Here is a 23,638-nt window from a genome sequence, read left to right on the forward strand (position 1 = left end):
AATAACTAAATTGACCTACAATATAGACCCTGTTTATAATCTTCATTTTGCATCAAAACTTCATTCAATTGAGTACAAGTCTATTGGTAGAAGTTATCTAATTTATTAACAGTAATTGCTAAGCTATATAAAATATTAACACTAAATTCTGATTAAATAGACTTTGGTGGGAGGACCAACCTGAGCAACAAATAAGAATATATTATTTCTATGCTCCAAGTAAATAACGTTAAACAGACTGGTCTCTGTCTCAGTGGTATCTATAGTAAAACAAAAAATGACATGTTTCAACCAAAGGACAGAGAGAGGGAGAGGAATGAAGATTCCTTGGTTTTCACTTACGCTTGATTTATTATCTCATAATATCCTATGAGCATAGCAGAGAGGGTAGCCGGGGTGGGGCGAGGGGGCAGAGGCTCTGAAATCAGAGAGAAGGAGGATCAGCTCAGTCACATTATGGCCTTGGGCAAGTTACCCAACCTCTCAGAGCTTTGGTTTCCTCCAAGAATTCCCCTTTCATTGGGTTCTTGGGAGGAATAAACAGGGGTAACATGTATATACTACGTAACAAGTACAACAAAAATATAAATTTTTTAGTGGCTAATATATTGGACAAGGATGATAAAAGATGGAAAGTAGATCTGGGAATTGGATGTGAACCTGGAAAGGAAGAAGTCAGGTAGAAGGCTAAGAAAAAAGTTCTAGAGTTTTGAAAACCTACAGTTATTAGACAAAGCTTTAGTTAACTTGAATACTATATACTTTCAAATTCTGGTATTTTTTAACTTTCCTAAATGGAAAGCTAAATTATTTTGTATGGGTTAGGAAAAACAGCAATGATGGGATTTAGAAGTAGGCAGACCTGAATATTAAGAAATTCTCTGTGTTCAGAAAGTAAATGCTTATTTTGTGGCACATCTATACAAGGTTATTTTCTCTAGCATTGTTTCGAAGAGCAAAAGTTTGGAAACAATACAAATTGTTAAATCAATTAGGTAAGTCATCCATTATCTGAATATTACACAGTTCTAAAGAATATTCAGTAATCTCTTATTAAAATGTGGAAAGATATACAGGAGTTTTTTACTTTTAAAAAGCAAGGATCAAAGCATTGTATATAATATTTTACTTCTTGAGTAAAATGCAGGGCGATTAGTCCCTATATTTATATTTGCTGGTGTAAACATAAAGAAACTAGACGGATATAGAAATCAAAAAGAGTGGTTTCTGTGGGGCAGAGGCTGAGAAGACCCAGCAAACGGTGGGGAAGGACTCAAGGTACTTTTCACTGTAGACCACTTTATACTTGCTGGTTTTGAGCCAGATGTAATTTCTATTTAAAAAATAAGTTTAAAAATGTAAATGCTTTTTAAAAATGTGACTGCTTTAAAGGGGTGTTACTCTGAACTTGGCGTTATAAATCAGATTGCTTTATGCTGACACCAGCCTGGGGTCAGCTCAGATTAAGAAGATTGAGTTTCGATTTGTGGAAGAAATGGATGAAGAGGGCACAGGGTGCATTTTGAAGCATAATATATATCCCGAGGGATCAGAGGGTGGAGGTGGGGTACACTGAGGAGAGGATTCAGAATCTAAACGGTGTCACGGGGCACCTAAGCAGAGGGGAGACGTGCCAGGATGGGAAAGGGTTGCAAGAAGGGGAAAGAGGGCAAGGATCAACTCAAGTTTACTAAGCAATTCTGCCTGGGTCCCTTGGAGCTCTGTTGCACTGAAAATCAGCTCAGTGCTGACCTTGCCAGGACCGCAGAGCTAAAAGAGCACTTCATTAGCATTTCAATAGCACGGCGCAGACACCTGGTTATCACCGCTCAAACCTGAAAGCGGGGTGGAAATAAAGATGGAGGACATGGACGAAAACTCTAAGGATTTCCGCTTAACATCAGAACAGTTTACTTGGCATGAAGTCAGAGCCATAAAATGGAGGAGACAGTAGTCAATTTTTTGTCTGAGGCACAGAAGAACTCAGAAAGGGAAATAAGAAGGGGTCTTTTAGATGGTTTCACAAAAATAACCTTTCTGAGTTATGGACCAGTATTAAACAGAAGGTGACAGATGAGGACACAAGTGTTAACAAGGCTGAATCTTTCTAGAAGACAGATGATCATGGGGTCATTCCAAACCTGCATTCTACATGACGGATTAATGGGGGATTTGATGATTAATCTGTTGCTTGACACCGCAAATACTGATCTCAGGAAGATGACATATTGCAAGATGCTTCTACAGAGCCAAAAAAAAGACAAACAACCTTTCTGTCTAGAACCGCTTTAATTAGACCACACTTTTGCAAGTTAAAAAAAAAAAAGCCTAATAGTGGTGTGATAGTGGTGTGGTCACTTGCATCCTTTTTCCTTTCTCACAGTAAACAGCAGTTGTAGATTATTTGCTTAAAACAGTAATCATTTCAGGCAGAAGTGAGCTTCTCCATCACTATGCAGGGTTACAAATCTTACCAAGTCATTCAGGGTCAAATTTTAGCATGTGCCATAGCATGTGGTAACATCTCTGATGGAAAATAAAACTAGTTACCCAGAAGGAAAATAACGTATCCATTTGTCTGGCTTATTATTCTAGCTATGTACTACTTTATCAGAAACGTTCAGGAAACTTTATACTGAGAAATAGAAAAAAGCTACAACATAAAAAAGTGTCATTTCACAAGAGTCCTGTTCATTTCTGAGTTGAATATTGAGCTTAGGAGACCTATGATAAATTCGTGGACGTTTAAAATCCCTTGGAAGGTTTCTCAACCTCTGTGCTATTGACATTTAGGACTGGATATTCTTTGTTGTGAGAGGCCGTCCTGTGCACTATAGGATGTTAGGTAGCATCCCTGGCCTTGCAAGTAGTACCCTCCGGCTGTGACAATCAAGTGTCCCCTGGGCATCAACCACTGACTTAAGGGGTCTGCTCACTTTCTGCCTGACTGACTCCTCTGTGGCAGTTGAGGGAACACACCTCAGTCTCATTCAACAGAAATGAAACCAAACAAAGGAAGCAAATGAAATGCTTATCATTAAGCAAACCACCTATCTACCAAATGGATGTATTCTCCCCACCCCCTAAAACCAGCCCCTCCAGGCATTTCCTCACAGAATGCTGACAGAGAACTATGGATTTCAGCCGGCTCAGCCCTCTCACACCAGAGAGGGAAAAATGCCAAAGAAAAGTTACCACCTGCACAGGAGAACCAGCAAGGAAGCATTCCTTGTTATTGGTTTCCCCCCAGAAGCTAAAACACCGTGTGCTGCAGAACAGAACACGAGAAATAGCAAATGAGAAAAGAACTCACTGTTTCCGGAAGCGGCTTTTTGGAATTTCGTCAGGTCAACGTGTGGTGGTCTGCTGGGTTTTGGTGGAGGGGGGCCCAGGGTAAACAGGGGAGGCAGGGGCTTCTGCCTGGGGGTGGCTGGAGTCTTGTCCCCCCTTTCCTTTTCTTGACCTTGGCCCCAAGGCCCTGTGGTTGTCAGCTTAGGTGTTTTAGGAAACTTGGCAGGAGGTGCGCCAGAGGCCGACTCCTCCTGGTTCATTTTGCTCAGGAAGACGTTCTTCGCAGCATCCATCCTCCTCTCTTCTCTTTTCTCCTCAGCATTTCTGGGGAGGCCTGGAGCCCCTCTGCAGGCAGCAGGTTTCAGAACGACTCCAGGAAAAGGAGAACTGGACGTCTCGCCTCCATGCTCTTTACTCTCCGGGTCCTCCCTGGCTGGTTTCAAAGGGCCAGGTTTGGACTTGGCCCCTAGAGCGGCCGGGGGGCCTTTCTGCGCAGCCGCAGTCTTGCTGGGGCCCTCGACTTCCTGGGAGTCATCAGTACCCGAGGCTGGCTTCTGGCCAAAGACGGGTTTGGGGAAGAGGGGCTTGGGGTCCAGGTCTTGTGAGGCCGACGTAAACCTGCCTTTAATCCCAGCCAGCTTTGGGAACACCTGCTCCGGTTCATTTTCCTGGGCTGGAGGATGAGACCCCGGCTTGGGGCCTGGTGGCTTGAAGTCAGGATCTTGGTTTACACTGTGAAGCGAGGGCTTATTCCCAGGAGGCCGGGGAAAGGCCGGTTTGGAATCTTCTTTGGGCAAGTTGGCGGGCTTGAGGCCTACGGGTTTCGGAAAGCCGGCTTTCGCCTCGGGGTCTTTAGCGGCCGAGCCCGCCTGCGGCCCAGACCTTGGGCCCACCCCCGGGGGCTTCATAAACGGGGGTCTGAGCTCCTTGTCGGGCTTGTCCTCCAAGGTCGGCTTCACGCCCAGAGGTGGCTTTGGGGACCCAAACTTCGACACGTTGCTCGGTCCTGCGGGAGAGCTGGCATTTCCCTGGTAGCCGAAGAGGTTCTTTTTGGCTTGGACTCCTGTAGGGGAGTTTTGGCCCGTGACCTTGAAGGGTCGGCTGTTGGCCGAGACCTCCTCCGTGAGGTTGCCCCCGGTGTTGAACCTGGCCATCAGGGACTTCACATCTGCTTTCCCATCCTGCAGGCACAGGGAACAAGAACTCGCTGAGAGCCAGAAGTCTCCCTTGCACAGTTTAAAATACTACACTTTAAAAGGTTTCCTGGTTTGAGGCCTGCGGCGTCGCTGATTGGTTACCGAGAGATTGTAACATTTATCTTCCTCTATGGCAAAATAAGTTGTGACTTTCTCGAAGGGGGAGGGCTATATATATAGAACTTTTTTTTTGGTTTTCTTAGACCGACCTGCCTTTTTTTTTTTTTTTTTTGGTTTTAAGTCATAAGTTATCTTTTCCCGTTTCCTCTCCCTGTTTCTCTAGCCAGCTTGTTGAATTTACTCTGAGCTTGGTATTTACCTGTTGTGTTTAATTTGAAAAAATAGGAAAGTGACTAACAAATGACTTCCATATTTTACAGCTGAGTCTCTTAAACAGAAACTGCACTTAAAAAGTGAAAGCAAGCTCTTCTGTAAATTTGTGCTGCCTGCTTTATACAGCATGCCCATGCTGGCCACCTCTGTGGCTAGCAAGCCTGTTTCTTGTTCCCAACAACATTTAAGGTCCATCTGTTGGCTAATGGGGAGTGTAGCAGAAAATCCCACTCACTTTTATACGTAAACAATAAAATGAGTTTTTCCACTTATTGATATGTGTTTAGAGCTAATGATTCAACTGGAACCAGACCAGTGGGCACAGCACGCTCACTTTCAGGGGGCACAGATGGGGCACACGGGATAGGTGACATGGAAGCAGCGGGGACTGGCTGGGGACTCTCATTTCCAGCCTCTGGTTTCTCCAGCTTCGTCTCCTGCTACAGAGTCTGCCCTCCTTGTCTAGAATTAGGGTTTTACCTAGTAAAGAGGGTGGCAGTCACCTTTCTCTGTGACTGTAATCCCATTTAATCTGGAAGAATTCATGGTGGGGTTTGCTTTTTCTCTCAAAAGCAAGGAGTTGAATTATTCTAGTTCTTTTAGGAATATTTGAAAATCTGAGTCTTAAAAAAAATCATTGAAGGTACACATATGACCACAATAGTTTCCATTTTTGTGCCTTAACATTCACCTAGAAAATGTTTTCCTACCCTCCACCATCAGCTATCTCTGCCACGCACCCAAGCATATTTCATCTCTTAAGGCTCGACTCAAATACAACATAACCAGATCCTGTTCGTTTGGGAAGATCTGCTCCCTCCTCTCAACTCACGTAGCACACCAGGCACTTCTACGTGCCCTTGTGTTACATCCTTTCATCACTGTAAGAACCACTACTTAGTGTGTAAACTTGATTCTGAACCATGCACGTGATCTACCTTGCCCCATCTTCTTTTGGAGGACAGCATCATTTAACTCCATTTCACAGGAAAGAGAACTGAGGTTGAAACTGCAGGAGGACATCATGGTAAGAGCATGGAAACTTGGATGGAATCCTAGTTGATTAGTGGGGCCTCAGTTGCCTATTCTGTACAATGGGGATAATAGCACGTATCCACCAGAACTGTCGTGTGCATTAGAGATGGAATTTATAACTTGCCTGCCTGGCCCACAGCACGAGCTCAAGAGATGGAAACTATTATTATTAGAAATGTTAAGTAGCATATTCAAGGGCTCGCAGCCAGGAACTGTGAGGACAGGGATGCAGACTCAGGTCTGTCCAGGGCTCCAAAGTCCAGAAACTCCTTCCTCCTTGTATTCCCACAGCACGTGGACCAGGCCCAGGCACCCCGGGTATTCTAATACGTTTGGGAAATTGTGCAGGATGGCACTGAGCTGAACACTGTGAATGGTGATTTTAAAATAAATGATGCCTTCAGTAAGAGTTTCTCTCTGTACCAAACTACAGTGTGTGTGTATCTGCAGGATGAAGGTAAGGACCCTAGGCAGGAAGAGAAAACTGGGTGAAAATAGCATTTTTCAGCATTTTGCTCCTTTAATTTACTACTCTGTATCTGAGTTGCTGAAAATATCTTGTTTTCTACCTTGCCTCACTTGATTATTTTTAAAAACCATTTTAAATTATAGTTAATTTACAATGTTGTGTTAATTTCTGGTGTATAGAATAGTTATTCAGTTATACATATATGTGTATATATATATTCTTATTCATATCCTTTTTCATTACAAGTTATTGTAAGATATTTAATATAGTTCACTGTGCTGTACAGAAGGACTTTGTTGTTTTTCTGTTCTGTACATAGTAGTTTATATCTGCCAATCCCAAACTCCCCTTTTATCCCTCCCGCACCCCCGACCATTTTTTAATCCTCATGATTTTCTCAAATCCTCAAGCAATCCCCAAAAGTACCAGGCGGGAAGACAGCAGAACCAAGGGGAGTTTGGGTGCTGGTGGAGGGAACAGGCGAAGACGGGTCCAGGGTTGTGCCTCCAGGGAGATCATAGCTGCAGAGGACTCCAAAAATTTGCTCCCCACCCGGAAGAGAGTCTATCTCTGGGGAAGAATCTTTTAGTCCTCACTTTATATTTTGTAATTTATATTCCATATCTACGATTTAGTCCAGAATGATAAGAGGCTGCCTAAGAGAGTGGTTAAGAACACAGACTTGGAAGCCAGACTGTCTGGTTTTGAGTCTGACGTAGGGCAAGGTACATAAGCTCCCTGGGCCTCAGTTTGCTCATCTCTATTATGGGAATAATAAAGTCATGTCATAGGGCTGTTGGGAAGATAAAACAAATTAATATCAACGACCCTTTAAAGAATGCCTGGAACCTGAGAAGGTTTCCTATTTTCATAAAGCAAATGAAGCCTTAGAAACCATCTAGTCCACCTCTCACTGCACTGGTGAGAAAACAGAAACCAAAGGAGGCAAGTGACATCTTATTTAGTCACGGCAACTTCACATCTTAAATTTCAGGGGGAAAACCCCATGAAATACAGTAACCCATTATCAAACTGCACACCCTGGTTTTAGTTTAGAAAATATGGAAGTTGTTGATTTGGAATTAGGATTTAAATCTCAGATGCCAGTCCAAACCCAGGAGACAGTACAGTGTCATGGTTAACAGCACTGGCTCTGAAAGTATTGATTTGGGCTCAAACCTTGACTTTGCTACTTACTTGCTGTGTGATCTTCCAAGTTACTTAACCTCTCTGAGACTCACTTTTCTCATCTATAAAAGGAGAATAATAACAGTACCTATTTCTTACCTGGTTTTGTTTTTAAATTAGGATGAGATGAGTTAATGCATGTAGAGTTCTTAGATCAACAAGTGTATGTAATTACATCTAATGATTGTCTGCCATCATGGTTTTTCTTTTTCTTTTTTCCTAATTCGTTAGTCACATAACATCATTTTCTATAAGTGACCAAATTCTGAAGTTATAATCATTAACATTTTGTCCTAATTTTAAATTAATGTGACTGAAACAAATATACCATTGGATAGCATAGTAGAGTTATTCTGTTTGAATTTGGTTTACCCTCACTCTGAAATTTTTAATGGAGAGTTGAAAGAGGGAAAGAAAGAGCCACAGCTTCCTACACAGGACACACTGAAGAAACAGTAACAGCACCTGGGCTTACTAATATGTCTGGTAAATCAACAGCCCAGACTCTACAGCTGTCTAATCTCTCATACTGACTGCTTAGCTTTATAGTTTTTTGGTTATCACTCTTAATAAGCTTATTAGATTAAAATTTCAACATCCAGAGTTGCCCTTCATCCTCACAATAATAGCTAGATTTCTTCCTTACTGGTAATGATAGAAAGGCAAAAATGACTTAAAATTTTTTGACATTCTCCCATTCCAATTTCAATGTGGATTGAATTACTTATTCCATTTTCTAGGGCTCTTTTTTTGTCCTAGTAAAAGGAGGGTAAGAGTAGTGCATATTATGATGAAGAGAAAAGTAAGCCTGCTCTAAGCCCTGACCCTCCAGACCCTTGTGCCCCAGTTCTAGGGGGATCAAATATCCTGACTTACCAGTACAGTACAAGTTTGTGCCTATTGTTCTGGAATAATTATTATCAATGCTCCCTTTTACTTTCACAATTGACCTGTTTTAAACAATAAACCGCATGGTGAACTTACCCAGTTCCTCTCTAGAGTCAACCGCTGTTATCAGTTTCTTATGTATATTTCTAAGCTGTGCATATACAAATATATATAAATAAACACACACACATCCTTTCTGTTCCCACTTTTTGCACAAATAGAAACCCCTGCTTTGCACCTTGCCTTTTTCTTGAACTGATACTACATTGCTGCTCACCGGCACAGCTGGATATCTCATCAGCAACCACTCGGATTGGATTGCTTGGTGCCGGTGCAATTCTGGTTGTTAAATATTTTCATTATTAGCTCTGTGTTTTCCCCTTGACACTTAATCCATATCAGTGCAAATTATTTGCACAATCTTTTATAAAAATAGACTTAATTTCTTTATTTTTTAGAACAGTTTTTGATTTACAGAAGAATGAGAGGAAGACAGTACCGAGAGTTCTCACATACTTTACATCCAGCTTCTCCTGTTATTAACACCTTACATTAGTTTGCGGGACCTCTTTAACTTTTAATGATTTAAATATTGGGCTTCTGCTTATTCTTCAGAAGAGATATTTCATAATCTAGAAGACCTCAGAATTTTAAGATATTTTAAGTAAAACTATTTCATCTCAAATTGCTTGAAATTTCTTGTCCAAAGTCATTTGAAGGAATTCGCTATTACTTCCATCTGTTAATGTATTTGTAATAGAAAAGGACAAGTTTGGCTTCATATTAGATCTGTTCTTTTGACTTTAACCCTATACTCTGTTTCCTAGGCTTAGTCTTGGTGGTTCTGCACCTTTTACAATAGAATGTTGCCTATAGCCTGAAATATACAGGATAGCCTATTCTCAAGGCTCTCACCTTTAAGGATATTAACTTTTCCATTCATATAAAGATAACAAGTTTTAGAATAGGAAATAACGTTTGTTTTGTTGGAGGTTTACAGGGACACCATGACCTGACCCACGTGGACAGCTGTAAGAACAAAGGATTCCAAGAACAAAGAATTCCTACACCAAGAAGTTTGCAACAATCAAGCATATCCCTTCACTTTTGAGTATTAAAGGAGCCTGAATTCTGACTTGGGGAAGATGGTTCTCCAGGACATTAATCTGCCATCTTCTCGGTCTGCCAGCTCTCCGAATAAAGTTATTATTCCTTACTCCAGCACCTTGTCTCCCGGTTTATTGGGCTATCCAGCAGTGAGCAGAATGAGTTTGGATTCAGTAACATATTTACACAGATCTTCCTCCACTTATTATAGGGTTACATCTCGATAAACCCATCATAAGTTGAAAAATATCCTAAGTGGAAAATGCATTTAATACACATCACCTACTGAACATCATAGCTTAGCCTCGCCTACCTTAAGCATGTTCACATCATTTACATTAGCCTACAGTTGGGCAAAATCATCTAACACAAAGCCTATTTTATAACTAAGAGTTGCATATGTCATGTCATTTATAGAACACTGTACCGAAAGAAAAACAGGATGGTTGCAAGGTACAAAATGGCTTTAAGTGTGTGGGCTGTTTACCCTCGTGGTCCAGTGGTTGACTGGGAGCTGTGATTCTGCTGCTGCTGCCGCCGCCCCTAGCACCACGACAGAGTGTCGTCCCCACATCAGTAGCCCGGGGGAAAAGATCAAAATTCCAAATTCAAAGTATGATTTCTGCTGAATGCATATTGCTTTCACACCATTCATTGTAAGGTTAAAAAAATCCTAAATTCAGCTATCTTAAATCTGTACAATGTTCAGCCCAAACTCCTCCCATACACTGCTCTATAATTACACAGACGTAACTGTAGAAGTGTTCTTGATAGAAATGAATTTCCTCTAGCCCCCAGGTAGTCTTCCCTTCCTCAGAATTATATGCCTTCACCGGTGTAAACTTATCATGCTTTCCATAGGCTCTAAGAAGATAACTGCGAGCAAAAATGCTTGAACTACATCTTCTGGGCTTTTAGGTAACAACTTGAGTCCAGAAAATCTTTTTTTTTGCTTTTAACCACTTACATAAAGGCAATGAGTCAAGTACATGCTTAAACAAAGGCTGCGATGGCATTTAGGACAGACGTCAAGAAACTGTACACATCAAGATGTTTTCTTTGGCAGCTAGTTGGTTGACATATTTTCATATGGAAAATTAATAATACCCTATCCCTGTAATTGGTAACTGGATTTTGTTTGGCTTTGGGTTTATTTTTTATAGTGTTCATGCTTTTAAATATATCTTCAATATTAGGTTAACCCAGTGGGTCTCAAATTGGTGCAATTTTGGCAACATCTGGAGACATCTTTGATTGAAACGGCTAACTGAGAAAGTGCTCCAGACAACTGGTGGGGAGAGACCAGGGCTGCTGCTAAACATAGCACACTGCCCAGAACCACCCTCTGCAGTGAAGATTATCAGTCCAAACGGTGCTGAGGTTCAGAAGCCCTGAGCTAGTCCTCTCGCTCCTGGATTATTGAAAACACCTTACCAGAAAGTCTTCTTTTAAATTTTTTTAGAATAAAATATACTCTAAAACCTACAAATAACCGTAGAGAAACTAAAATAACACAAAAGGCTATCACTGGATTGTTTTTACAATTCCATGTCTTTGAAAGTCTCATCTTTGTAAAGTTTCATTTGTAAAACCCAAAAGAAATAAAACACCCCTGAACTATGGGTAACTAATGGATTTAAAATAACTTTTGAGCCTGATTTTACCTTCTTAAGATGTGTTTGTGTCACTTTTTTAATGGAGGTGCTGGGGATTGAACCCAGGACCTCGTGCATGCTAAGCATGCGCTCTACCACTGAGATATTTCCCTCCCCTGCGTCACTTTTGTAATTAAAACCTGAAGAGAATGAAGCGCTCTTACAGATCTGTTATTCTTCCCTAGATAGAGCCCCTGGAAGAAGAGAAGAAAATGATTTACTTGATTGCATGTAATGCTTTCAATCATGAAGGAGACAGTAAAAAACAATAATTTACCCACATTGGTCTCTTTTTCTCTCTCTCTCTTTTTCTCTCTCTCTCTTTCTTTCACCATTGGTCAATTTTACCACGAGGAGGTTTTCTTTCTTTTTTTTTTTTTATTGCTATGTTGAGGTAACATGTCATTACTCATAACTTATTTGGTCTGAATTGCTGGTTCTTCTCTTGGAACAAAATTAGTTTCTACCATGGCCACCATTGCCCTGAATAGAACTTCAGGTTGAGCAGCATCAGGAGTAATATGGGGCTGCAAGGAGATGGATGTGTGATGGGAAACTGTCCTGGGAAGCCAGCCCGAGTCCTGCCCAGCACAGGTGGAAGAGGGAAGGAGGCAGGTGAGGGTGGCGTACTGCAGGGGGGAGCCCTTCTGCCAGGGTGATGGCTCGTGTTGCTCAAATTTAGGATCCACTCAGCCAAGGATTGACCAGAAGGTGTAAAAAAAAAAAAAAAAAAAAAAAAAAAGACTGAGAATATAGAAAGTTCTTCTGTACCCCAGATATATTTCCCATCCTGGATGTAGAAAGCAGGCTTGTGAAAATTCAGAATAGACTCAAGCAGTTCAAACTTTCATAGAGCAATAGTAGTATTCAGCCTCATTGATTTATACTGCCTAGATTAAAGAAAATAACAGATGTGTTCCTCATGATCAAGCCAAGCCTCCCCAACTTCCCAACACACACACACACACACACACACACACACACACACACAGTGATAAGTTGCCTTCAACTTTTCAAGGGACTTGATCTGCGATACCCAGTAAACTGGGAAAAGGGAATTGTTTTCATCAGAAAATAAACTTTCTTAAAACTCCTTATTGTTAGAAATGACATTATAAATCTACCCTAATTGCTTTTGCTTGTCAAGATAGAGTCAATGGAAGTTGGCTGAAAATACAGTACTTGAGACAGCACTTCACAAGGTGGTAGAGAGCAAGTTCCACTATAGACGATGAAACTGCACAAAACTTTTTTCACCCCCTTAACGCTGTCTAAATATTTAGGGACTTAATGAACCATAATTTATGTACTTAATGTGCATACTCTGTTTCCTTAAGGAGATGTAAAAGCAGGGACCTCATTTTATTTTTCTTCTTCAAAAACAGAACCCCTCTGCCGCCAAATAACACTTCTGTAACGCCTGGTACATTTCTTTCCACAATCACTACTAAACATACTGGCTGAGAGGCTGAATCTACTTGAATTTCTCCATGGTTGATCATAGAACTGAGAGTTGGGGAAAGGATTTCCTTATCTTCTTAAAGAGCGCTGAATCCCAGTCATGAATCTCTTCTTAAGAGCTCTCTAACAGAACGTCTCCTTCATCACAAAAGGGCTGTGATGGATACCAGTTGGCTGAGCCTGTGATGCTGGAGGGAGCACCAGGCCCCTCTTCAACAGGATGTGGGAAGGTGCCTCTCACCACAAATTGAGTTCTCAGGGCAGAAGCCGGCCGCTGCGGACCAGGCAAAGGCATAGGTTGGAGGAGCGGGCAGCGGAAGCAGTGGTAGTGGCCCTGATTGTGACAACCCCTTGCATTTTTGTCAGTGACTTGTGAAGGTGGAGAGGGAACTGCAGACAAGCCCAGCCTCACGTTGCAAGGTACGATGTAGTAAGAAGAAAGCACCTAGCACAAGTGGGGCCTCTCTGGGAGCTGTGGGTGCATGGCTTCTCTCGACACAAGTGAACGTGACCCTCTCCCCGCAGGAGGCTGGCCTGAGCGCCTGGGCAGAAAAACCTCTGCAGATGTCACTGTGTCGCACTGTCCCCTCTTCTGGGATCTCAGGCACCTGCTGCTCTGGGCTCTTTCGGTTCCTACTGTGTTCTCTCTTCCAGGTGAACAAGGAGAGGAAGCAAGGTAGCTGAGCACCTGGGAAGGCTTAGACAGCGAAGGCCCACTCCCCAAGTGCTCCGTCACCTTGAACTCTCCAGGTGAACTGATCAGCTAGACTTTGGTGTACCCTTCGTCTTTAAAGACCAGGCTTGAAAATCACCACCATTCTACGAAATAGAACCTTCAAACCTCTTCCTGGTTATCCTACCAGATAGCTCCTGCACAAGTACACTTTTGACTTTGGCATTGGCCTCTGATGGCTTGACCGTAAATGGATGGAGAAGTTACATATGAGTTTCTATGTGTTTCTGAAATTTGTTCTACTGTAAGTGTTTGACTTCTTGATGCTAAGGAAGTGGGGATAGGATGTAGAAAGCACAGAAAAACAAACAGTCCTGAACAAAAACATACGTTTTTGTTACTCTATTTTATAGAGCTTTTACAGCAAATTTAGCTTATATTTGCTGAGGATGTATTTCACTTGGCCTGCATCAGCTAAATATACCAAGTCAGGGTTCTCTGAGGAACTTACATTGTGTCTAATGAACCTGTAGATAATTGAAGTGTTTTCACAGATATCTTCCTGATGCTTATTTAGCTCTCAGGATAATACTTAATGTACACACCATAATACAGTGTAAGCCCTTTCATTTTTCTTGTGCCTCTAATGCTGTCACCTCAAAGAGATCTTATTTTCATCTACTATTTCTTAGGGTTATTCTATTTTCATATAAAAATAGTTTAAACCAGCCAAAGAAAAAGTCATTTTGCTAAAAACATGTGGAATTTGCAATAAAACATCCTTGAAGGCTGAGAAAGCTACTCCTTGACATCAAAATAAAATAGGAAAAAAAAAAATGAAATAGGAGGTTCTGCTCTCTTTTTCCCCTAAACCTCCCTCTCAACGCACGTAAACACACACTGACACCGAGCCTGGTTCCTCTCTGCCCTTGACGAGAAGTTAGAAACTGAAAGTGTATGGTCTACAGGAGCGGGTGGGGGTGAGGAGATAGGCCATCTGTGGGGTTTTCTAGAAACTTCTTTCCCAGCATATGAAAAGTTCTGTGTGAGAAGAACCTCTTAGAAGAGGAAGATTGCAACAAGCCCAGCAAGACATGGGGTGGCCACTAGTCAGAGCAGGATCCAGAGTGTGATTTGAGGAAAGTAGAAACTAGACGTTAGAAATGGAGGGTCCTGGAAGATTCCACACACACAGATGGGTGGTATTTGAAACCCCACTCTACAAAATATGACTGTGGAATCCTCCTCCTCAACCCAGTCCTAGTCATTGCCTCTCCTTTGGAACTTTGAAGAAAATGTGTTCAGTATTTCACAATCCGGATGAAAGCATACAATCATCTCACACTTCTTACCTCACATTTTCTCTCCTATAAGTCATAGCAAGAAGACTCTGCCATGAAATAAGCAATTTCTCTCCCTTTGACTTCGTGGGGCTCTTCACTGTCGGCTGCACCTTTTCTCATTAAAACTGTGATGTTCTCAATTTCAGGCTTTCCCTGGCGTATATCCTGCTCTTAACACCTTGCCACCCTCCTTCCCCAGGTGCCCTCCTCTTCCCAAGGAGCTGGGTGGCTTCAGCTGCCCTGGGTTTTCACTCACCCACTCATTCGTGCATCCCTTCCTGCTCTCCTGAGGGTGCTGCTGATTCCTTGTTTATGTGCCGGTTCTAGTACGTGGCCCTTTGCCCCTGCCTGGCTTACAGTCTGTGCTTTACTAAGATCACTTATTCCAGGATACAAGTGATCGCAATAGTGTCCTAGGTACACCCATACATTTGGCCAAAAAAATTCTGGAGTTTGGAATTTTACACCAACTACTGATTCTATTTTTAGAATTGATAATCCCATTTAAAGACAAAATTTCACATACACTATCTCTTTTGATCCTCCCAAAGCTTGGTTAAGTGTCACTATTACAGAAAGGTAAACTGAGTTCAAGCACGTGGTAGAAAGGCTGTCTAAACCCCGGTTTTCTGATTCCAAGTCCTGTGTTTGCCCCAATACACCACAGAGTCATGACTTTCTTTCTTGCTTTCTTTCCTTCTTTCTCTCTCTCTCTCTCCCTCTCTCTCTCTCTCCCCCTTTCTTTCTCTCTCTCTTTCTTTCTTTCTTTCTTTCTTTCTTTCTTTCTTTCTTTCTTTCTTTCTTTCTTTCTTTCTTTCTTTCTTTCTTTCTTTCTTTCTTTCTTTTATAGTTAGTACTTTGAGTTTAAGTTCTCAGCTCACATACAAAACTTTTAAAGTTTCCTATTCTCATCCAAAAAATTTCCTACCAAACCCTAGTAATTTACTGTCTGTCCGAGAATCCCTAATCATTGCAGGTGATGTGTTAACATTTATTCTACTCATAGTTGCTGAGATGAGCAAGGAGCCAGGACAAGACATAGTGGGTGTAGGACTCTGGCCAGAACATCCTGATTGACTTTGCAGCATTGCAGGCAATCTGGAAAGGGGAACAAACAACTAAGACAGGTAAACAATTCTGCTTGCTTTTTTTTGATGGTGCTCTAATTGTGTCTTGGTCTGGGGGTGGCGTGTTTCAGTAGATATTAGGTCTCTTTCCTGCAAAGAGCTGCCCCCTAGAGTCATCTGATTGTCAGTTCAGGGACCTGGAGCATCATTCTGGTTCCTCCATTGACCCCCTCCCAGGGATGGCGTTGATTGTTCACCTGGGTGCAGCTTAAAATTTATTACCAGAGGAAACAGTCCCATTTACCATCACATCAAAAAGAATAAAATACCTGGGAATGAACCTACCTAAGGAAGCAAAAGACCTGTACTCTGAAAACTATAAGACACTGATGAAAGAAACTGAAGATGACACAAACAGATGGAAAGATACACTGTGTTCTTGGATTGGAAGAATCAATATTGTTAAAATGACCATACTACAGAAGGCGATCTACAGATTCAATGTGATCCCTATCAAATTACCATTGTCATTTTCCACAGAACTAGAAGAAAAAAAATTTCAAATTTACATGGAAACACAAAAGACTCCAAATAGCCAAAACAATCTTGAGAAAGAAGAACAGAGCTAGAGGACTCATGCTCCCTGGCTTCAGACTATACTGCAAAGCTACAGTCATCAAAACAGTACAGTACTTGCATAAAAACAGACACATAGATCAATGGAACAGGATAGAAAGCCCAGAAATAAACCGACGCATTTTTGATCAATTAATTTACAACAAAGGAGGGAAGAATATAAAATGTATAAAAGACAGCCTCTTTTAGTAAGTGGTGGTTGGAAAACTGGACAGCGATCATGAAGAATGAGATTAGAACATTCTCTAACATCGTATACAAAAATAAACTCAAAATGGATTAAAGACCTAAATGTAAGACCAGATACTCTAAAACTCCTAGAGAAAAACATTGGCAGAACACTTTTTGACATAAATTGCAGCAATATTTTTTTGAACCAGCCCCTAGAGTAATAGAAATAAAAGCAAAAATAATTAAACTGATATCACTTGGAATCTAAAAAAAATGACACAAATCTTATTTACAAACCAAAAATAGGCTCATGGACATAGAAAATGAACTATGGTTACCAAAGGGGAAAGGGCAGGGGAGGGATAAATTAGGAGTTTGAGATTAACAGATACACACTACTGTGTATAAACTAGATAAACAACAAGGATCTACTGTACAGCACAGGGAAATATATTCAATTTCTTGTAATAACATACAATGGAAAATAATCTGAAAAAAGTATGTATATGTATAACTGAATGGCTTTGCTGTACACCTGAAACTAACATTGCAGATCAACTATACTTCAATAAAAAACAAGTTTGAAAAAAAGATGCAGAAGAAGAGAAGACAAGAGAAGAGGAGAAGGCCAGTGAAGGTAGAGGCAGAGCTTGGAGTGATTCAGCCACAAGCCAAAGAATGCTGGGAGCTACCAGAAGCTGGAAGGGGCAAACACTGGATTCTCCTCAAGAGCTTTTGGAGGGAGCATGGCCTTGTTGACACCTTGGTTTCAGAAGTCTGGCCTCCGGAACTGTGAGAGAATAAATTTCTGGTGTTCTAAGCCACCTAGTTGTGATCATTTGTTATGGGAACCATGAGAATTTAACACGCACTCACAAAGGTCCAGAATGCCTTTGTGCTTGTTTCTGTAAGTGTCCAAGCACCCGCATGGATGAAGTTTAGGATGAAAGGCAGAAAGTCTTGTTTCATGATTACCTTTTATGGGCCACCATTTGTTACCACCCCAGAGTAAGGCATCCCTGCTGGGTTGGAATGACAGGGTGGGAGTTAGTCACATGCAGCATGTAAGCTTTGGTGGCATTTAAGCCGCTCTTGGGACCATGGGCAGGTACTAGTCTAACCAACACTGGTGGCACAGACTTGGAAATACTATAAAGTATATATTGAATTTATACAGCTCAGTGGTTTTGCTGGTTTTCTGTTCACGTTGGGAGGCTGGTTAGCAGAGATAAGCACACACACACACACACACACACACACACACACACACTAAGCAAATGAACAAAAACACAAGTCCCGAATTCTCCAAATGTATCAGAGAAACCCCAGATCAGCTTTTGATGAGCGAATATTCTTCAACTTCTAGGACTTCCTATTGGATTCTCATTCCTGCCCAAACACATACTTGGTCTATTTCTAGTGGTTGGTACAGAGACAATTCTAATCTCCACTTCTCACAGACAGCAACTATAGAAATAAATGCTTGGGACATGCTTGATCCTGGGCTTTGGTAAAAAGAAAGGTCAAAATGGGCATTCAAGGTGGGCCAACTTTAATGGGACAGCTTACCTTAGATTCACAATGTTTGAGAAAGAAAAAAAAAAACCTTAAATGTCAGCAAATTCAAGCTCTTCATTTTACAGAGAGGAAACAGGACAAGGGATCTGTCCAAAGTCACAGAGCTACTTAGCTGCAGAACCAAAATCTTGGTCTCCTACTGGCTTATCCACTGGGCTTTCCACTGTCCTGTGCTGCCTGACCTGTGGGATAGCAGCTCCGATCACATCTTCCCCTGAAAAAGCGGTCACAACCATAGATAATGCTGTGGATTGCCTTCCGTGCTAGGTGCTCATAACACACCATGAAGAAGTTACTGTTCTCCCCATTTTACAGATAAAGAAACCAAGGCATGGGGCAGATAAAGAACAGATAAAGAAACTAAGGCATGGGGCAGGTCAGTAATTCACCTAAGGCCCACAGATGGTGACTGGCAGAGCCCCCATTCAAACTCAGATCTTGATTTTGGAACCATAGTCTTATCCACAATCTCTGGGACCACAGCCTTAACCTTGCCAGTGAGCCACAGTCCTCTCCCACATTCTTGTTCTTAGAAATGCTCACTCAGAGAAAGCCTCTGCTAATGCCTCAGACAAATGAAGGATTTTGTCTACTCCCTCTAACTGTCTCTCTCTTGCTAACATGGGGTTCCAATAATGGAAAGAAAACATGGTTTTGGAGGCACAGCAAGGCTAGAAAAAGCTTCAAAGCAGTCACTTGCACTTAGTCTTTGCACCACTAGGTGGCAATGTGACTGCTCAATGAGGCAGCCCAACTTTCAAAAGTGAATTTCCCCAGAAACCAGCTTTATTGAGCTCCAGCGTCCAGGAAAGGGGCCTCTGGATTCCCGCAGGAGCTGGGAAGCATTTGAAGCCCACTGGGAGTTAGATAAATGGATGGAAATGACAAGCAGGCAGCATGGATGGGAACTTTGAAAATAATTTCCCAAGAGAAATGGAGTCCTTCCCAGCCATTTCTGTTTGGAACAGAAGGCCAGCTTCTCCAGGGTGTCCCTTGTATACATCGCAGTTCCTTTGATATTTATGACCACCTTCAATGGAGCAGTTTTAAAGATGTGGCTTCACTGGAAAAACAAACTTGTCCTCCTCCCTCTCATTTATCATTAATTTCTTGAGACATTAGAATATTTGAAGTTTGTGCCTCACCCTGTATGTGCACGTGTTTCGAGCAACATAAAATCTCCCCTGACAGTCTCACAACATGGATAGAAAAGCACAGCCAAGATTTTGCCTTGTGATCATAAACCCATCTATTTGTCTACACAGAATAACCTCTAATGCCAAAATATTTCAAATGCAAATATTTATGATTTATTATTATATATTAGTACACAATAAGTGTGTATAATTTTATATTCACAACAGCTCTATGAATTAAGTACTATTATATAAGTGTTCTCATTTTTTTAGAGAAAGAAACTGAGGCACAGAGAGGTTAACTGGCTGGCCCAAAGTCACACAGCTGGTAGGAGGCAGAGTAAAAGGCCCACTTTCTTCTTTTAATTACCTCTTTGTAAGTTTAGTTCAAAGGGGGAGTGGGGGAAAGGCCTTGTGACTTCTTCACAAGAGGCAGCAATTCACACAAGAGGGCAGAAGGCTCCAACCCCATTTTAGAGTTACTGGTCGCCCTGAAAGATTTCCTCAGATGACCTGTGGACTTTTGTCATCATTTGTCCCAGTTTGCCAGGCTTCCTTCTGAGAAGGCAGGGTTGATGACAGTGTAGCCCCCTTGCCCTAGTCTGTGTACACATGTCACACGGATCTCCACCTCCTGCCAGATCTTAGGCTGTGGGGAAAGTGGAATTTGCTCCTCTTCCTCCAAAGGGTGAGCCTGTCAGGAGCCAAGGTGAAATCAATCGCCCCTGCACGGTTAGGAGTGTGATTCTGGTTCTGTTGCAAGGCTTCCTTTGATACCAGGAGCACCAGAGGCTGGAACAGGTTTGTGTGAGAAGACCTGTCCAGTTATGAAACAGCAAGTGACAGACACACTTTTATCTGCTCACGGCCCTTCTGGCTGCAGTGAGGCTGAGTTGCAGTGTCTGATCTCCACCGCTCTGCCCTTTGCCAACAGAACACGCCTTTCTGTCCATGATTCCAGGGAGCACAGTCTGTGCTGCCAGGATTTGGAGGTGGTCCCTTTTCCTCCTGTAAAAAATTGCCCGTTTATTGGCAAGGGGCAGCCTGGGCCGAGCTGTTACCTGACTCATGCAGAATGACGTGGGAGGATGCCGAGCGGGTCTTCCTGGGGCTGGGGGCTGGGCCCCTCCTCACTGTTGGCTGTTGTGTCTGCTCGGCCTGCAGAATCCAAGCACTCTGGCACTTTCTGAGCCCTGGCAGGAAGACGTCCAGGGGAACGGTTGAGTGATCCACCCTCCCCCTCCTCCCCCCCCACCCCACCCCACCAGGCTGACTTTGACAGAAAAGTTCTATTATGCCCTCAGGATATTGAGTAAGAAGGAGGAGAGAGGGGAACTCAGAAGTGTCTATTCAGCCTGAATACTTCTGCTGACATTCCCACCAAGCACATGATCTTTAAAAGAACAAAACCACCATGGCTGTCAAGAACCTGGGAGACCTTTGGTTCTGTAATCCGCCTGCACACCTGGGGTTGTCGGCCAGCAGCGGAGGTCAAGGATGGGGGTGCTGTCACTAGGGAGGTCCACTCCAACATGTGGAGAATTTGGGACCCCATCGCATCTGTGGTTGGGAGGTGAAGTGGGCTGCTGGACTGAACTCAAGGGGGTGCAGTGGGTGGAAAGCCCATGGAGTCACTCTTGTCTGTGCTTGGTTAGACTTTTCTTCAAACCCTGGAGAAAATGGAGTATTCAAATGACAATCCAGGTTAAGAGACTACCATTGGGACGAGATGGGATTTTAAGAAGTCGTAGCTGTTAAATGACCCTCCCCTATCTTCTTTCTACTCATTCATTCATTCATTAGTCATACACATTAAGCACCTAAAGTGTGGGCCAAGCACTGTGCTGGACTAGAAAGGTGAATTCCTCTGAGTTGTTTATAATCTTGTAGAGGTTATGCCAGAGATGGTCACCTCCCCCCTTACATAATTGTCTCTTCTTCCATACTCAGGGTTGACAAACTTTGACCCATGTGCCCAATCTGGCCTATGGTCTGTTTTGCAGCACCTCAAGCTAAGGATGGGTTTCAAGTTCTTTAAAGAGTTGTAAGGAAAACAAAGAAGATGATGAAGAATAACAATAACAATACATGACAAAGACTGTTTGTGTCCTAAAATATTTACCATTTGGCCCTTTGCAGAAGAAGCTTGGAATGCCCGTTCTGTAGTAAGAGGGTTCTTGCTTTTTAGACAGGCACATGACTACACTGAACAGGACATTTTCTAGTCCCTCTTGCCACTAGTTGTGACCATATGACTGAGTTTTGGCCAGTGGACTCAAGGCCGAAGAGCTTTATAGACTTCTGGGTAGTGCTTTAAGCTGGGGCCAGCCAGCCTCTGTCCCTGCTGTGAGGGCGGAGCTTTTCTGTTCTTTGATGACCAAGGCTTGGTAATACCTTAGTGATGGCAGAGCCAGAGTTAGAAGGAGGCTGGGCCCTGGCACCAGGAAGCAGCTTTACCATCCTTTACTGGTATGGTTATGAGGGAGAGAGAGAGGAGAAAAATGTCAATTTTTTAAAAGTCAGTCTTACGTTTCTTCTGCCCCCACCAAACTCCCTCTGATTCCAAAAACAAAAGAAAATCTGCCAAGACCCAGAATGTGCCCCGTCTTCATGCGATATACCTCCTCTCTTTTTTTTTTCACCTGCATAACTCCTACTCATGCCTCAAAGCCCCGTGTAGATTTATCACCAACTTCCGATCTCGGTCCCCGAAGACTGGAGAAGGCATCCTTCCTTTGGCTTCTGTGCTACCTTTCAATTGTTGGAGACGAGTCTGTCTCTCCCTCTAGACCTTTAGCTCTTTAAGGGTGGGACTGCAGCTTTTTTCATGCATTTATCCCAGGGGAAGATGAGTCTAGCAATTTACACCTCTGAGGGGTAAAAATAAATTTTGCCTTCCAAAAAGAGGGGAGAAGAAATATTTTACTGAAAAGATTTAGAAAGATTTTACTGAAAAAATGAAACGTTTTATTAGATTTGGGTGGTAGCTGGGCTTACTGGTAGTGTCTGAAAAGCTTTGAAGATTTCATAAAAACAAATAAAAAGCCACGAGGCCAGTCTAGTGACATGATACTGTGCTCCTGAAATAAATGGAAGGGTAGACACTTGTGACCCTTACCCACATCTATCTTATCTGGGGCTGATCTTATCATGATGTAATAATACACATGAAATTGTTTTCTATTTTTATAAAGTCTTTCCTCATAAAGGAAAATATGTGCAACGATCTATTATTATCTGATAACAATAACATAGTAATGATGATAAAAATCCCATTTGGTTCTCCCCGTGTCCTCTATGTTATTTAGCTTATAATCAATAGATGTAAGAGCAAGAGCACTGTTTTTGGTATAATAAACCTCTTTTACTTGGATATATGTAGCCTGGCTACATGTATTTTCTGGACTCTGGATATATGTGACCAATTTTCTGAACCAGCAGTTTAACATAAGACTTTTAAGACACCACATAGCAGTAGCAGTTTCCCCCTTCGTTTAACGGAAAGAATACAAAATATGAGGTGCGTATTTGTCTTCACATGTCATTCCTTTGATACGGTGTTAACAGAAGGTGGAGTTGGAAAGAATTACTTGCATTTTTTTTAAAGCAATAACGTAATATGGGGTTAGAATTTGAATATCTACTTTTCATTATTTTTGCAGCTACTCCCTAAAGCTTTTCATAAAGTACAAGGAAACCTGAACCACAAAATAAAATAAAATCATTCAAAGGTTTCTTACATCAAATGTTAGATCTTACATTACACCGGCTACAGAACCATGGCTCACACTTCAGTGCTTCTGGATGTTTTATGAAATGTTTAGGGCTTGTCCCTCCCCCAGCAAGGGCAATTCTAGGCAAATGATGAAGGTCTCAATGAATAGCTCATTCTTTGTGGACTTGAATACAAGGCTTTTTCTTCCCCATCCTGAGCAATTCTATTGCATAACACAAGGAAATAAAGCACCATAAAAGGAAAATTAGTGAGTGGAGGGGGGTGCTTATGGGATGAGGATTGAAGAAGTCAGCTCATTACTACCCAAATCAATACCCATTTAGAAGGACGTCAGAGTTTGTGTCTCTCTAGTCCAGACAAATTCTTCTACTGTCCCTGTCTCGTCCCATCCTCACCTGTACCCCAAGTTGGGAGCCTTTTACTTCAGCTTTGTCTGGTTGATATAATGACTATTTACAGCATTGGCCTGTTTATACTTATGGCTTGTGAACGTGCTTGCTTTTCTGTTTCTAAAGTAAAGTATGATCCATATTATTGTTCTTACACTTTACAATTATAATATGCATTTCCCGTCAATTTAAAAATGATAAAGTTCATATTCTGGTTCTTAAAGGAGTAAGTGCCACAAAGCCAATGGCCAATCCAGCCCTTTATCCAGGAGACATGACCTGGTCC

General features: G+C 42.1%; 1 protein-coding gene and 1 long non-coding RNA gene across 7 annotated transcripts in view; one reads left to right on the forward strand and one right to left on the reverse strand.

Moving 5' to 3' along the window:
* Positions 1-23,638, reverse strand: part of FYB1 (FYN binding protein 1) — a 142,589-nt gene that overhangs the window by 80,404 nt on the left and 38,547 nt on the right. For 4 of the 6 annotated variants that reach the window (XM_010957178.3, XM_010957162.3, XM_074357333.1 and 1 more), the window contains exon 2: positions 3,314-4,472. In XM_010957178.3, coding sequence (XP_010955480.1) covers positions 3,314-4,445 — 1,132 coding nt within the window. In that variant the 5' untranslated portion in view covers positions 4,446-4,472. Of the gene's footprint in view, positions 1-3,313; positions 4,473-20,288; positions 20,421-23,638 lie in introns of all 6 variants that reach the window. The other 2 variants (XM_010957153.3, XM_074357339.1) reach the window with 1 other exon arrangement.
* Positions 4,452-9,621, forward strand: LOC141575894 (uncharacterized). Its single transcript, XR_012503961.1, has 2 exons — positions 4,452-6,312; positions 9,393-9,621. It is a non-coding gene; the product is annotated as an uncharacterized LOC141575894 (long non-coding RNA).

This window comes from Camelus bactrianus, chromosome 3, assembly GCF_048773025.1.
Source record: "Camelus bactrianus isolate YW-2024 breed Bactrian camel chromosome 3, ASM4877302v1, whole genome shotgun sequence".
In the NCBI taxonomy this organism is placed as follows: Eukaryota; Metazoa; Chordata; class Mammalia; order Artiodactyla; family Camelidae; genus Camelus; species Camelus bactrianus.